General features: G+C 36.8%; 1 protein-coding gene across 1 annotated transcript in view; it reads right to left on the bottom strand.

Moving 5' to 3' along the window:
- LOC125997902 (collagen alpha-4(VI) chain-like) overlaps nucleotides 1–6,433 on the bottom strand; it is a 113,903-nt gene extending 107,470 nt beyond the window's left edge. The window contains 2 exon segments of the mRNA XM_049766086.1: nucleotides 1,406–2,008; nucleotides 6,358–6,433. Coding sequence (XP_049622043.1) covers nucleotides 1,406–2,008; nucleotides 6,358–6,433 — 679 coding nt within the window.
- Nucleotides 6,434–17,056: the final 10,623 nt, after the last annotated feature.

The raw sequence follows: 17,056 nt of genomic DNA, 5'->3' as shown, positions 1-17,056 counted from the left end.
TTCAAATCCCAGTGTCCCATATGGTCCTCCGTGCCTGCCAGGAGCTACTTCTGAGCAGACAGCCAGGAATAACCCCTGAGCACCGCCAGGGGTGGCCCAAAAACCAAAAAAAAAAAAAAAAAAAATTAATGGTGCCATAAATTGTATAAAAAGAGAGACCACTACCAGGTATCCAAGGAACAACTCAGTGATCCTGCTTTACTCATACTCCAACCCTGAAATCCACTTGAACAATTTCTTGGATCTCATTAAAAAGAAAAACTTTTTTATTTGTTTTGGAAACCACACCTGTAGGTGCTCAGGGGTTACTTCCTAGCTCTGTGCTCATATGAATCATTCCCAGTGGGCTCAGGGACCATATGAGATAGATGCCAGGGATTGAAACTGGGTTGCCACATGCAAGACAAATGCCCTACTTACTGTTCCAGCCCAAAAAAAACATTTTTATAAAGGCAGTGTCATCCTAAGATAAAACTTGTCCTCTTTCTAGTACTAAAAATTTTTATCTTAAAAAAATATAAAAAATTATCTTAAAATAAATGGTTCCAGCTGGAATATTTGATGGTGATTTGATGGCACCAGGTAGAGTATATGGTATCAACTTGGAATATATTCTATGTTCCATAATAAGTATCCTTCTGACTTGATCATGTATCAATACTATATCCTATCCTGTTTATTAGTAATTACTTTAGACTCAATTTCCTTTCTATAGCATCAAAATCTTTATACTGGTCCTTATATTCTCATCAGGTTGTTCAAAATAAAAAAATAATACATTTATTGCAGACAAGTTCACCTTTTCTAGGTCCTTTTATATCTCTGTTTACCTTTTCAACACTGCTCTTCGGAATATTTACCTTTGGTTACTGAAATTCTTTGCCTAATATTTAAAAAATCCCAGTTTCTTATCTTGGTAAAAAAAATACCCAGGGAAAAAAGTTGGACTCCTAAGTTCTGTAAAATCAACATAAAACTACTCTATGTAAAATTTTTTCCTGAAATCACTTACTTTACTTCCCTTTACTTCTATGCCCTATTTCTCTCACATCCTTATGAATATCCTCTGGGAACTCTTCTCAAAAAGACAAAATATATCCAAATCCTTGCTTCAAACTCTGCTTCTGGTGAATGCATTTTGAAGACATCTGTTATACTTGAATGAATCTACTCAAATATTAGTTCACTTTACATTCATAATAGAACCATCATACAGATTTTGCAAAAAGATCCTCTTAGTCAATGATTAGAGTGACAACTAAATACAGATGATTTATTGTGAAGTTCCAAATGGAAAATAAGGACAGCGACAGGAGTGAGTAAAAAAGTTTTGAGATCTTGTACTGCCTCTATTAAGTTATTGTTATTTATTATTAAGTTATTTATTAAGTTAAGCTTTTAGTACCTGGGGAGATGCGGTTGTCAGGTTGAACTTCCTTTGCCAAAATATCGCAGAGTTCCTGCCTCAGCTTTGGAGCCAGTTTGCCAAGAACAGAGAAGCTGGGAACATAGGTGGTAAACTTCTCCACGGGATTACTAGCCACTCTCTTGAGTTCTGTCAAAACTGCATCTTTGATGCCAATGGCATACAGGATGATGCCTAACCTTCTAAACGCCTCAGCAGGTTCCTGCAGATGGTCCTCAGCTATACCACTGCTGATCACCACTGCAATCTGAGGCACACCCTGCCCAGCCCGACTCACAGCTGTTTCCTGGAAGTAGTGATCTAGAAGGAACTGCAGGGCCGAGCCCATCTTGTTGCCCCCAGGTGTAAACTGAAGCTTCTGAATGTGTTTCAGCATTTGGTTTTTGTAGTGGTAGGTTGAAAGTAAGAACTCAGAATGGGGCACATCACTGTACAGGGCCAAGCCCACACGAACCGTCTCTTTGGTGATATTAAAACCCTGGATCACATTGTTCAAGAAGCTTCTCATGATGTGGGCATACTGGGGCTTAATGTTTGTGTTCACCAGAAACACGACATCTCCAACAGAGGCTTTCCTGCAGACTGAGGAAGAGAGTCAATTTAAGACACCATATTATTGCAAAATTGACAGCTATTGGCTAGAATTTACTTCCCAAATCAGTGCCTTTACATCTCAAAGGCCTTCACTGCTCTCTGATGACTTAACACACATGAGGTCTAGACATACCACCATCTTTCTTTTCTTCCTCCTGCCACTAAATCTGCCACCCTCTGTTTTATTCATATGGATATTTGATTCTTCCATTAGCTATCTTAAATATGACTAACTTGCCATCAATCAGTACAGGAGGCTATTGGTACCCATCTAGATCTTCTTTACTAGCTAGTATGTCAACACCAAATCTGCTTCAAATGTTGCAGTCAATTGCTCAAATCAGAGACTTTGTCCAGGGTCTTGTCCCTTCTAAAAAAAGGGCTTGTTCAAAGATACACACAAAAAAATCTACTCCACCTCTTTAATGGATCCCTGTTTAATCACAGCCTTAAAAGAAATTATCCATGACTCTTTAGTTTCAGTGATAATTTTCCCATCTTGATCTTTTTTTTAATAACTTAAGGCATGTAGAATTTGCTTTGTAGGCAGAAAAAGCCATTCGAATTGCACAGAGAAATCAAAGTAGGCTTTAGGCACAGTAGTTTGTTTGACTAGTAGAATATCCAAGAAAAGGAGATTTTGGTGGCTAAGGAAATCATGAGAATCTATGAAAATTACTTACATGCAAAGTTGAGGCTTACTTCATGTAAAATCTTTATAGTGTCTAGAGTAGAAGAGGTGAAATGCCAGATGAAGGAGCTATAGAAATAAAATTCTAGAACTCCCTAGAAGAAATCACATCCTATCAATACCTTTATTCTTTTATTTTTGTTTTTTGGGGGCCACACCCAACATCACTGTGGAGTTACTACTGGCTATGCACTCAGAAATTGCTCCTGAAAGGCTCAGGGAACTATATGGATTGCTGGGGATTGAACCTGGGCCAGTCCCAGGTCAGCAGCATGCAAGGCAAATGCCCTACTGCTATGCTATTTCTTCAGCTCCATTTTATTTTTATGTTCAATTTCTGAGAACACATAAACACCATGGTCTCATTTAGAATATCCTATTCTGGAAGTGATCATAGATGGTGTAGCTTTGTCCTCTAGCCATAGTCCCAACTCACTTCTTTTATTATTTCACATTTGTCTCAAAGAATACAGGCATCCCCACTTTTTGAAAATGCACATGAAGCCACCACTTTTACAAGTGATCAATGGTATTTTTTTCTTACAGGGGAAACCTAATAGGGATTTTTTGCTTTGATAATAAAAGATAAGTGTCATTTTTAGAGAAGTATGGACCCCAAGAATTCTTTCCCTGGAAACTACTTTAGAAAGTGTGTTTTTACTTTATCATTTCTGCATTTACCTATTGTAAGCATGTTAGTTGATGTGTAATTTTTGGTGTGATTTGGTAGGTTATTTTTATAGTCTGAGAAAACAAAAAAATTCTCTTTATAAGTAAATACTCCTTAGTTTTCTAGGTCATTACAGCTTGTGCAAGGTTTCATGGGGAGGACCATTGCTGCAGAATGGTAGAAACTATTTTAAATAACACACTCACCAAATTCTGCTTCTAGGAAACCTGACTAAGATCTCGATCTTTTCATTTTAAGCCTATGGTCCTCCTTAATCAGTTCCTTTTATTTTGACTCGGGATTAAAACTAAACTCTTGCTTTTAGCTTACATTAGTTCGGCTCCCTAAATTTAAGTACATTGTTCACCTACTTCTCTCAAGTTCAGCTTTATTCTCAGGATCAACATTCTTAACAGTTGCCAGAATAAGAGGTACTTAAATTGAGCTCTCTAGATTGAAGGGTTGGACACTAGACATCAGGTGCAGCAGGATTTGAGCAAACAGTGGATCTTCCTGGGTCTCTGACTATAGGTCTCTGGTATGATAGGAAACAAATGATCTGCTCCCTTCAAACTAAAATTTCACTTTCTTATTAATTAAGCACTTACGTTGACAAAAGAAAATGTGAGTTTCTCAGTAATCATCATGGTTCCTTCTCTACAAGGGTATAATCTCATATTTGTTTGTCTGTGGTGATAGAAAGAAAACTCAAAATTCATGATGAGGGAAAAATAACAAAAGCAGACACCAGCTAATCTGGTATTTAAAGTGTTTGGGATTTAAAGTGACTGGAAAGCCAAGGGATAATTATTTCATAATAATTATATATAAATGGCTTTTGTATTTATGCCTGGAGGGATAAAATACTGGCTTAATCTAGTCATACACTATCTCTCTAATATTATTTTTTGAAACACTTCACTCAGTTGTCTGTATTCCAGGCTCTGATGTTCAGCTTTTCAATCCACCCCTACCACCATGTTTCCACTTATCACTGGGCTTTCACAAGCTCTTTCATCAAGTCTTACTTCCTGCTTTTATCTTGATTTTCCTTTATCTGTCTTCCTCCTTTGCTCATTTACTTCTTCCCTTCCTCCCTCTCACCTTCCTTTGTTCCTCTTTTCTTGTCTTTTACTTTCCTATCCTTTTCTTTCCTGAAAAATTACCATACATGGGTAATTTTTATCTTGGTTTATAATCAAACATTTATGTTTTATTTGGTTAAAAACAGAACTTGAGCTCAATATATTTGGATTGACAACTAGAATAGGCAACCAAAAATATATGATCAAGAAACTATTTGGTGAGGAAAGGGGGAGGAAGAAAACAGCATTTATAAGAATCTAAACATTAATTAAATTAAATAAGGGGACCAGAAAACTAGAAATGTAAATATTCTATGGGATTATGTAATACTATAGCCAAGAGGTATGTATAGTTATCAACCATGTGAAATATAGTTATTTTAAATAGTCAGAAGTGACCAGAGTTAATTCATCACAGAAAAAGGAAAATTGGACCTTGAATGGAAAAATAACTCATGTAAATCCTGGTGTTAGAAACCAGGCCTCCTAACATTCAATTTCACTTGATGAACTTTCTTTAGAAACAAAATCAAGAGCCTGTAAATAGGCACATAACATATACCTAATCATGGTCTCTCAAGCTTTGTCAAGTACATGACTGAAGGCCCAAAAGCACTCGAGGGGGCACCTAAGTAATCCTGGCACTACAGGGCTCTTACAGAAGCATATTTAGGGGCCCTTACATTGAACCACACATCTGAAAATCACTTCCTGAGTACCAATTGAGAGTTCCACTCAAATAAATAAAACTAAATCAGATGTCCATATAACAGAAAGAGAATTATCACATGAGACTTTAGATATAGAAGGGCTGGGTAGTTTAGTGGACTCCAGAGGCAGAAATTCTATAATTTCTAGCATTCTGAGTGCTGCCTCTCAGAATTTTGCCTAATTATGGCAATAAAGTCAAGTGGAGTCATTTTATACATAAAAGTTTAAGTCTCTTTAAGCTTTATTTTCTCTTGACCTTCAAAATGCAATCCTATTGAAGATGAGAATTCAGAAAATGCTCCAGGGACAGTTGACTGCTCTGTCCCCTTCACATATTCCTTGGAGGAATCCAAAGGCAGACCACAGAGTGTTCCCTTAATCTTTGCAATCAAAGGAAGCCATGTGCTGAAATAATATTTTCCAAGAAAATAAGTGTGATTCCATCGAGTACAGCTTGAGGGGTGTATAATTTATGTCACTTTAAAAATTCCTCCACCAATTCTTTGCCATTTTAGTATTTGAAAGATGAAAAGTCTACAGTTTCTGTTCATAAGTGAAGGGAATCAGAGCCAAAGGGATGTTTTGGAGACTTTTCTGATTTTTTTCCAACAAATAACAGTTTATCTATGAAAAGATATTTGAATACTAAACCTCAATATTATCTCAGTGGGGTTTCAGTCTACTTAAACAATTTTGTCTTGATGAGACTTTCATCTTTATAAGTTCCAACAATCCATATAAATGACTGTAAAAAAAAATGCAGCTTTGTCATTAGCTCTAGATTAAGCCATTCATCTCATAACAATCACCCCTCAGAAAATCTTTCAAAGGAAAAACTACAAACACGGATTTAATAGGATAGACCCACATTTGCAAAAGCATTCATAACCTGGTAATAAAACATTCTAATTTATAATATTTTAGTATGTTATTTTTATTCAAAACTAAGCTTTGAAAAACTTCAATTGCTACTTTAAAAGCTTTCTATTGTCTCCTGATGCCTAAGTTTTTAATTTTTGTTAATCAAGAAGGCAATAATATTTTATTTTGTCACTACCAATAGGTTTAAGGCAAGTTCATTGTGTTCTCAAAGAATTCAGTGCAGCCCTCCCTCCCCCCCGTCACGTCTGTGAGGTTTCCAGAGGCGGACCAGAAAAAAAAAAAGAATTCAGTGCGTTACCAATTCTCTGGGATTTGATAAGATCAAAACTAGCTGCAAGGAAGATGACTGCCCAATATGTCTTCCAAGACTCCATTTTAGGTAGGTACCTAAAAAAAAGGAATAAAAATCATAAAAACTTCAGAGTTAAAATTGTCCTTACATACTTAAACTGGGTATATAACATTATATGCTATTTAACATCAATAAATTTGGCTTTTAAGTAAACACAACTATGTCTTTCTCCAAATAAAGGGTATCTTTATAAAAATAAAGCGCATCTTTATAAAAAATAAAGCACATGATGCCACATTGTTTTCATGTACAAGGAAAATGGCTGGCTCACTGACTTAACTCAGGAAGAATTTTGTAAACACCAGGGTACATACCTCATATTCACTGTTTAAAGTTGTCCATATATGGTCATAAAAGAAGAAAACATATAGGACATAGAGAAGAACATCCATTTTGCACTTAAAAATCCAGTGGAAATTTTGATGAAACATAAACACTTCTGGACAACTTTGCTTATATTTTTATACAAGCATTGGATGACCTGATAAACATTTGTGGGATTCTGGAATATTCATATATCTCAGGAGCACATCTGCCTGACAGAATCAGACTAATCTGAAGTAAATCATATGTTACCCAAAAAAACAGAGCATCTGGCCATTGCTTAATCTTTGTTCCCTGGGGACAGTCAAACTTGTGTCTGGGTGGAAACAGGGAGACTCCCGTTCTAATATCGTCCACCAAGGTTGAAATGAGCCTCCATTCCAGCATTCCCTCAGTATCCTTCTCGGTTTCAGTGCCATCACTGTTCATCTGCCCTTTGGGGCCAACCAGGTTGGTGTCGGAAAAGGAATAGGGAACCTCATAACTTATTATCATCCACACTTTTAAATGGGGCTGTCTTTTTGTGTATTTTCCCAGCCTCCTTCTGGATCCCAGTGCCATTGTTTAATCTTTGTCCCTGGGGAGAGTCAGGCCTGTATCTGGGTGAGAACAGGGAAGCTCCCATATTAATCCCCTCAACAAAGATTAAATAGGGTCTCATTTCCAACCTTCCCTCAGCCTCCATCTGGGTTCCAGTGTTATTACTGGAAACCCCTTTCTTCCCATCAGTCCTTTGTGCGTCCACGCAAAGTCATTTCAATTTATATCATAGACTTCATGGTAGATTGGATTTAGCACTTCTTTCATGTAGAAATATACAGCTCTAAAATCAGCTGAATAAATCAATAAACTAGTATGTAATATTTTTACCATACTTAGACAACCTTCATAGTTTAGAAAAATAGCCAATAAGAAGATATACCATGAGCCACATTTCATATAAACAATTCAATAAATCACTTTCTTAAACACCCTGATACTCCAGCACTCCAAACCACTAAATACAAAATCCAATAGAGAAGTTAAAGAAGACATCTAATGTGGGGGATATGGAGAGAAATCCTAGCAAATCTCCAAGTCCACTCAAATGACTAAACCTTATAGATGAGGACCTAAAGTCAATATTTAATGGTTTATCAATGGAAATCAAAGAGTCACTAGCCTATGAAATTAAGATATGTATAGATGAACAATTCAACCTACACAAAGAACTCTTTCAGAAAATGAGAGCATCCATACAAATGGAACTGAAGGAACTAAAAACAAAGTTAGCAAGCCATAATAGTAGAATTACACAGGATTGTATAGATGATCTGAAGACAAATTATAAGCCAGCAGTGTAAAAAAAAATCAGAAAAGAAAGGAGATACAAAATACTGGAAGAAAATGTAAGATACTTAATGAACAAAGACAAGAGAAATAATATCTGAATTATAGGAATTCCAGAAGGGGAAGAAAACAGGGGAGAGGAAGAACAAGTAGAGAGGGAGATAATAACAGAGAACTTCCCACCCTTGGGAAACAGTGCAAATCCAAGAGGAGAGAAAAAAGGAGTGTCAAACAAAATAGATCATAACAGAACAACACCAAGACATTTAGTAATCCAAATGGGCAAAAAAAAAAAAAAACAGAGAGATCAACTCTTTAAAGCAGTAAGGGAGGAAAAAACCCTCAAGTATAAAGGAAACAACATAGGAATCAAACTATATCTTCCATTTGAAACAATCCAAGCAAGAAAAAAATGGAATGGCATATTCAAACTACTGAAAGAAACTTTCAACCTAGAGTCCACTACCCAGCAAAACTCTCATTTACATGGGAGAAAGGGTTAAAAATATTCTCAGACAAAAAAATTCATGATATTTGAATTAACCAAACTGACCCTAAATGAGCTAATGAAATTAGCAATTACACAAACCAAATCCTCAACTGTAACAACAAAACCACATAATATAATGGCACAACAGCCCTTTTTGTCAAAAGTTTCCTTAAATGTCAATGGATTAAACTCTCCCATCAAGAATGGACACAGCTTTTTAGATTGAGCAGGTGTCCAATCAATTGCTCTTTATAGATGTCTATATAATAATGTTTTAATGCTTTTATCCACAGAAAAGGGTGCAGAATGCATTTAGAAGCCATGGATTCACACTACATACAGTACTTACCATAGCAGTTTTAATGTATTACTTTTTCTATGTCTATAATAACTCCTTGATCTTTTTATCCATGGTGGTACTTGGGGACCTAGCTTGGTCACCCCAGTTCCACATGCTATCCTATATTAGACTCAGAAGACAGGGCTCATTTTGATAATTTAACGACAAAAATTCTAATCTATTCATTTTCTACTTGATTATGCCTGTTAATATAATCTAATGTCTATGTCCACAGATAGCAATGGAATATGCAACTGCATGCCTGTTACAGAGCTCATTCACTGAATATGTTATTGTAATCTGGTTTCAATTATAGGTATTTTACCACTATACCATAACCTGGATGCTCAAGACTTGCTAGATAATATTTCATGGTGTGGACTACTTTTACCATGCTCATTACCATAATCACTTAGTTTTCTAAACTTAAAAATTAAGATTGTTTTTAAGAATGCTATATACACAATCTAATCCACAAAGCATTTCTTCAATAAAGTTTAACCTCACCAATCATGACTTACTGGCTTTATATTTATTAATCATTTTGTCCCATTTCACCTGGGTCAGCTTTTCAACTGTAACCTCAGTTACAGATTGATCCTCAGTGTCTGTCTATGTGTGTTCATGAGTGTATGTGTTGGCCAACTTAATGTCTATTTAATGTCTATCTGTAATATACATAATGTCTATGTTGTGTACTGTCCTTCCTCCTGTTATATATAAGCACTTCTCCCCCCTTCACTTAACACCTTACAACTTCTTTTCTAGCCCTTCACTCTCTCATCTCCCATCTGTAATATTCCCCACTTAACACTTTTACCCTCACATTTCCCCCACCCTTACCAGCTGTCAACCAGCTCCCAAAGTGAAAAAATAGATTCTCAGCCAGAGAACATGGTGCCACTGCCATGGCTAATGGTTTGCTCCCAGTGGCCCATTTCCCCCACCTCCCTTTGCTGTGAACTGTTGCTTGCTACCAGATTCAGTTTCTGATATGTGACTGCTGGGAGCCATTTTTTAGACTCCACAAATCCAAATCACAGGCAGAAGCTGTGCTCCAAATCCCAGCACCTACCCTTCAGACAATTTCAAAAGACATAAAGAAGACAGGTATATCTCCTTTGAATATTTCTTTAGATGTATTTCCTTAATAGGTATAACCTTTATTGTCTATCTTCTATTGCAACGGCAATTTCTCCATTTGGGGGGATCTATTTAGTAGGGAATTCTAGAAGATAAGTTTCTCTAGTGTTCTGAGTTCATGTTAGAACCAGGTAATTAGGGATTGTCTAGCTTTTTAATCTTACCCATATGTACCAGTAATAATAATACATAATATTTAATAAAAAGTAAAATTTAATATTCAATTTTAAAGTATTTAATAAAATAATAATAGTAGTAAAAAAAGAGCATCAAATTTACCTCCCCTAAATTTGGAACCATTTCCAAAGACCTATATGAAAATTATCTACTCCTACTTCCACTTCTATTTTGTGACTCCAAAAAAGAGTCTGTTTTTAAAAATAAGAAAAACATTACAATAACCTCATATAAGATGTGCTATCTGAAACAGGGAGTATCTTTGTTTTTCAACTGCAATGGGTAACATAATTATTTTAAAGTTGTATATATGATGAGTTTATCCCAACCCAAAATAATAATTATTAAAAAATGAAAATTTTAATTTTTAATTTTCTTAGCTGGACAATGTCACTTAATCCTCAGAATATAGTGGAATATAAAGTGAGAACTCTTGGGAAAATAATACCTAAATCTGAACAAGAGATCCACTACTTAATAGTAAAAGTTAACTTTAGTTACCTCACTCCCTGTACCATGGTTTTCCTATTTGTAAAATAAAAGAGAAAATGGTATCATATACTTTTTAGCATTGTAGTCAGGATTCTTGAGTTCATTATTGTAATAGCATTTTATCCATACTTGACATAAAGAAAGCAATAAGTGTTTGTTAAACAAAGAATTCATTAAACAAATTCTTGTAGATTATGGAACTGGAGATAGAACAGCAGTTAAGGTGCTCGCTCGCCTTGCACATAGCCAACCAATGTTCAAACCCCAGCACCTCAGATGATCCCCAAATGCACTTAGAAGTAATTCCTGAATTCGAAGCCTGAAATAGACCCTGAGAAGCACTGCATATGTCCCCCAAGCAGTGTAAAAAAAATGTAGATTTGTAGATTATGAATTTAAGAACTAACTGATGTAAAGTATTTAATGAAGATGTTAAGAAATAAAGTATTAGGGCTTTCCCGGGCCACATGCCTGGGCAAGCCAGCGAGGTGGGTCCCTTGGCGGAGCTTGAAGGTACGCTAGGCTTTTCCCCATTCCCCACTCGGCTCCTTAGGGATGGTCTGGGTGAGGGGCCTGAACTTCCGGTCTCCCAGGTTCTTGAAGCAGTCACTGGTAATCTCTTACCAGTCTATATTTTCAAAACTTCATGGGGGCTAGCGCCCCTGCTCGCACAAGATCCTTTAATAGTACTCACTATCATTGAATTATGTTTTTATGTATGCAGAATGTCCATTTTGTACTCAGCCCTTTCGCACACACCTACAAAAATCATTTTTCTCTTTAACTCTCTCACCCCTTATCATCATTACTCCACATTTACCCTTTTTAACTTAAGTACCATAGAGTCCTAAGTCATAGACCAAGTAGTGCCCTGGATTTAACACTTCCCAACTATTCCAAAAGGTATAAAAAGGACACATATGTCTTTTCAGCATTTTATGTGTGTTTTCTTTGATGGCTATTACTCTTGCTGAATATTTTCTTGTACAGTGATGATTCCCCCCCCCCTTTTTTATCTTTTCTTCTCTTTATGAACTGTTCAATAGGGAATTTGGTGAGAGAGTCCCTCAGTTTAATGCTTATGTTTGAACCAAGTCATGGGTATTGTTGGATGTGTTCTTACGCCCCCATTTACTCTGATATCCCACGTGGCTTTATTTCTTGTTTGCATAGGCACATTAAAACGGGAAAATACTATACATACAAATAAGTTCTTATCTAATAGAGATGGGAACACACAAATTTTGTAGTGCAATGGAACCTTACACCCTGAACATTGACATAAAGACCTGGCACAGGCCTCAGAAGAATGGGCATTCTCCATCCACCCCTGATCTAGGGAAAACATCTACAAAACATCCAAGGTTGTCTATAACATCACCTGGAGGCAATCCTCTACCAGAGAAGACCCTACTGCTGCTCTGACCTCGACCTACTCAAAAGAGATTTCCCTTAACACTGAGAAGACTTAACAACAACAATGACCTGCTTACAGGACAGGGCTTTCTGAATTGCCCCTTAATTGTGAGGTGAAACTAGAGGATACTCCACACCAGCCTGACTTCAATGTAGGATGTGCAGATTCCAGGATCTTTAATACAGAAACCTGATGCCAACAATAGAGACTGCATGAAAAATAAAACTGTATTGGCACTACAGACAATGACTTGGACTGAATAAACTAGTTTGCCTGGAGCCTAGAGTTGGTCTTATGCCAGGAAACTTCAGGGGTAGCATCTCCTTGTATTTAGACCAAGGCTTTTCCTTTCCATGTCCCCCACATTTTGGTGGGCCTATGCAAACAATATTTGCCACTCTAACACCATTTTTACTGTGTTCTTTTAACTCTAACCCTTAAAAAAAAGTTTTAAACTTTTGATGTTAACTTAAACTAATATGCATGTGCATGAAAATATAAAGAAATACTATGCTTTCAATGTTTAAGGAGTCACATAAATCTCATGGCTTTGTGTACTGCTAAGAAATGTGATAATGCACTACAATCGGGGGACTTGTGGACAAAGTAATTGTACATGGGTTCTGCCTTATTTTTCTTAATGTTCTTTGACTTTAAGTTCAATATTTAGGCGTCAGCAAGGGGATTTCTTTTGAGAACTCTGTTTAATGGGTGATTGTCCTTCCACGGTAACTTTACCTTCTCCTCTTTGCATCATTGTTCTCATAATTAAAAATAAAAAAAGAAATAAAGTATTGAAGTGACTTTGATTTGAGTATTACTATATTCTGAAGTGACATATAACTAGATAAAGAGAAAATTTTTCTGGAAAAATCAAATATGTTTTGGATAGAAAATTCTACTCAAATAGTAAATGTCTTAGAAACAATTTGAAGGATTGGGGTTACACTGGCTGTGTTATAGATTTATTCGTGGCTCTATGCTCAGGGAACCACTCAGGGAACCATATGCAGTGCTGGGTTGACTGTGTACAAGGCAAGTACCATACCTGTTTTACTATTTTTCCAACTTCTAAAACAATTGATTCTAAAGATTAATTCATTCAGTAAAAATTATTTTGCAGTCATTGTTAATATGAATTCAGAAACAAAACATGAAGGCATTCTAAAATCATTGGGTAAAACTGTACTGAGGAATAAGAATTTAACATGATCTCCAAATTGGTTGTAAATTAGAAAGGTAGATTTATAGAAATTATCTTAGAAATAACTTCGATCAAAAAAATTATTTTTCGATTGATAACCTGGTAAACACAATATATGGTGCAGTCTTGGGCCATATAATGACCCAGGTTCACCGCTACACAACTAATCTTGGAAGAGGAGCCAGCCAAACCACTGAAACTCACAGGTACACTAGCTTTTAGTCTATAAATTTTGTAAACTCTCGGCAAAAGAGTGGGCAAGTCACCTGCCCTGTCAAAAGCCTGGCATCTATACCCAAATTCCACAACTCCCATCATATAAATAACTCAACTTCATTGCTTCATGAGCAATTTCTGAAGAGATGCCAAGACAATGATACTTTTTGGCACACAGATTCTGGAGTTCCTGGAGCATATGGCCACATGACATCTCTAAATTCCATAATACTGACAGCGCACAGGAGCACAGAAAACTAGACAGGAAAGTAGTTTAGAAACCAACTAAGATCAATATGCAAAACCAATAATACAGAAGGCTCATCTAGCAACAAACAGCTCAATAAATCCTAAAGACAATGACTTTAATAACACTATTGTGAGATATAACAATTTCCACAAAGGGAAGGTCACACTGGTGATGGGATAGTTTTAGAATATAACATGTTCAAGACAATTGTTTATGAACAACTTTGTAAATAACTGTGTTTAAATGCAGTTGGAAAAATACATATGGCACAGTTTTAGTAGGCACAAATCACTCAATACAAATAAAGTTATTAAATTAGCAATAGAATAAACCAATATCTTAATTTCTGAAGTTAGGCATGAGGATACTCAATGTCATTTATAAGATATTACTCTTTAAAATTAATGTAAAATATCTAATAAGATGGAAAAATTGTGTAAGTCAAAAGTTGGAGAAAGTCTGAAAAAAATTGGTCAGTATTCTAAAATATAGTATGCATGAAGACCAGGCTTAACATGTACAAGGTTCCTGGTAACACACATCCATTGTGCAATCATTATCACCCAGGTGGATTTCTGCTCTAACTTCTTCAGCATCACTTGCTTCACACTAGAAAAAACAAACCCAGTATCAACGTAAGTAAAAAATAAAAAATGACTAAGAATGTTTTCATTTATATATAATATAATAAGAGGTAAACTAAGAGGTAAACCTTCTAATATTTGCATAGAAGACCTAAGTACAAATACTTTCCTCTTGAAATACAGATCTTCTCCCGAATCTATATCTATATCTATCTATATCTCTCCCTCTCTCTTTCCTTCTTCTCCCTCTCTCTTTCCCTCTCTCTCTCCCTCTCTTCCCCTCTCTCTCTCCCTCTCTTCCCCTCTCTCTCTCCTTCTCTCTCCCCCTTCTCTTTCCCCTCTCTCCCTCTCTCTCTCCTCTCTCTCTCTCCCCTCTCTCTTCCCCTCTCTCTCTCCCCTCTCTCTCTCCCCTCTCTCCCTCTCCTCTCTCTCCCTCTCTCTCCCCTCTCTCTCCCTCTCTCTCCCTTTCTCTCTTTCCCCTCTCTCTCCCTCCCTCTCTCTCTCCCTTTCTCTCTCCCCTCTCTTCCTCTCTCTCCCTTTCTCTCTCTCTCTCCCCTCTCTCTTTCTCTCTCCCCTCTCTCCATTCTCTCCCCTCTCTCCCTCTCTCCTCTCTCTCCCTCTCTCTCCCCTCTCTTCCTCCTCTCTCTCTCCTCTCTTCCTCTCTCTCTCCCTCTCTTCTCTCTCTCTTCCCTCTCTTCCTCTCCTCTCACTCTCCTTCTCTCTCCTCTCTTTCCTCTCTCTCTCCCTCTCTCTCTCTTCCCTCTCTCTCCCTCTCTCTCCCTCTCTCTCCTCTCTCTCCTCTTCTCCTCTCTCTCTCCTCTCTCTCCTCTCCTCTCTCTCTCTCTCTCTCTCTCTCTCTCTCTCTCAGCTACACTCAGTAGTGCTCAGAGACTTGAGAGACCATATGTGGTGATGGAGATCTAATTCAGGCTAGTCACATACAAGGCAAGCTCCCTTCCTATGCCCTGTATTTGTGACTTTCTTAAAAGATATTTGTAGTATATACCACATCTTGGTCAACAGGAAATTCAAGAAGGTAAACAATGTGGGTAATGAAGACATTTTTCTATCTTCTGTACACATCACATTAGAACCTAGACAGCTTGTTTGACAATTGAAAATTGAATAAACGTTAACATTTGCTTTCTGTGTCCAACCATGATGACTTGGAAAAATATAGATATAGATATCACAGTCTTTTAGTTTCTTTTCCTTCAACATACCATTGAATTTATCTAAATACAATTATTGCTATATATGTGTATCATTATGGTAAAAAATTTGAGGAAGGTTTTGTCAAACATCTCAATGACAATTAATGAGTCACTAAACTCAGAAGAAAAATTAGAATCTTGGAGTATTCCTCAGGAAAATATATGGATTGTCAAAATTGATCACAGTTCTGTGCAAAGTAATCAATGGTTTCAGTGACCACCATGACATTACTATTGACTGTGGTCTCTATAAAATCAACACCAAATAATTTATTATGTGTTTTGGCCCTGCACAAAATCTCAGCTATTGGAAGTTTTTAACTAGTTCAAGTCTTCATTTTCTGAGTTTCCATAATGCTTGGTTTGCACATCAGTTATACATATGCCATATTAGATTGCCATTGCTTAATTATAAACTCTTTAGCTCTCCTCTCTCTCCCTCCTTCCCATTAAAAAAAGAATGTGGAGATTTCAATTGTGAAGTTTTATGGTGCTAAAGTATTTAAGCCAAATAATACATCTTTTCCTTTTATGACAAATATATATATATTGAATAAATTGTTGAATGATATAAAACAAGAGAAAGGATATATTTATTCAAATTGTTTTCATTTTTGTAAAATCTTTTTTTAACTCTATCTGCCTAGAATTTCACATTCATGCTCTTGTCAGAAAAATGAGAATTACTGCACCATCTTTATGAGGTATTTATTCAAGAAGGATGCTGACTATCCACTAAGGCAAACCGGGCTTCTTTAAAGTCAATCAATTGACCTAGTCAGGTCAATCTACCACCTCCTCCTTCCTATCACCTGGTAAGAGGAAATCACAGTCCAGGCCTGTGAATTAGGGTACCATATGATGTCCCACTAAAGTTAGCTAACCTGGTGTCATAGATATAATTATTTTTTTTATTTTCCTTAAGAAGAAGATAGTGATAGAAACCGAAGAGAAGTATAGTGCAGAAGACAGTAAAAATTGCACAGAACAGGCTTTGAATTTTCTGGTTGAAGTCAACCTACCCCATTCTTGTTACACATATCCTATAAAGGTAGCTTGAACTCTCTAAGTTCAACTCTGTTAGCGTTACATACAGGTAATTTGCCATTACTACTATTACTATCTGGCAGTTTTTGTGAAGATGACATGAGTGAATGGGGAGGAAGGACTTTGTAAAAAGCTTATAAAATCTGGCCCGGAGAGATAGCACAGCGGTGTTTGCCTGGCAAGCAATCGATCCAGGACCAAAGGTGTCCCATATGATCCCCCATGCCTGCCAGGAGCTATTTCTGAGCAGACAGCCAGGAGTAACCCCTGAGCACCGCCGGGTGTGGCCCAAAAACCAAAAAAAAAAAATAATAATAATTCTTTGGGGCCGGAGAGATAGCATGGAGGTAAGGCATTTACCTTTCATGCAGAAGGTCATCGGTTCGAATCCCGGCATCCCATATGGTCCCCCGTGCAT

The sequence above is a fragment of the Suncus etruscus genome, chromosome 20 (assembly GCF_024139225.1).
Source record: "Suncus etruscus isolate mSunEtr1 chromosome 20, mSunEtr1.pri.cur, whole genome shotgun sequence".
NCBI classification, from domain to species: domain Eukaryota; kingdom Metazoa; phylum Chordata; class Mammalia; order Eulipotyphla; family Soricidae; genus Suncus; species Suncus etruscus.
Note: the sequence above shows the minus strand (reverse complement) of the source record. Positions and strands in the feature narration are given on the sequence as shown.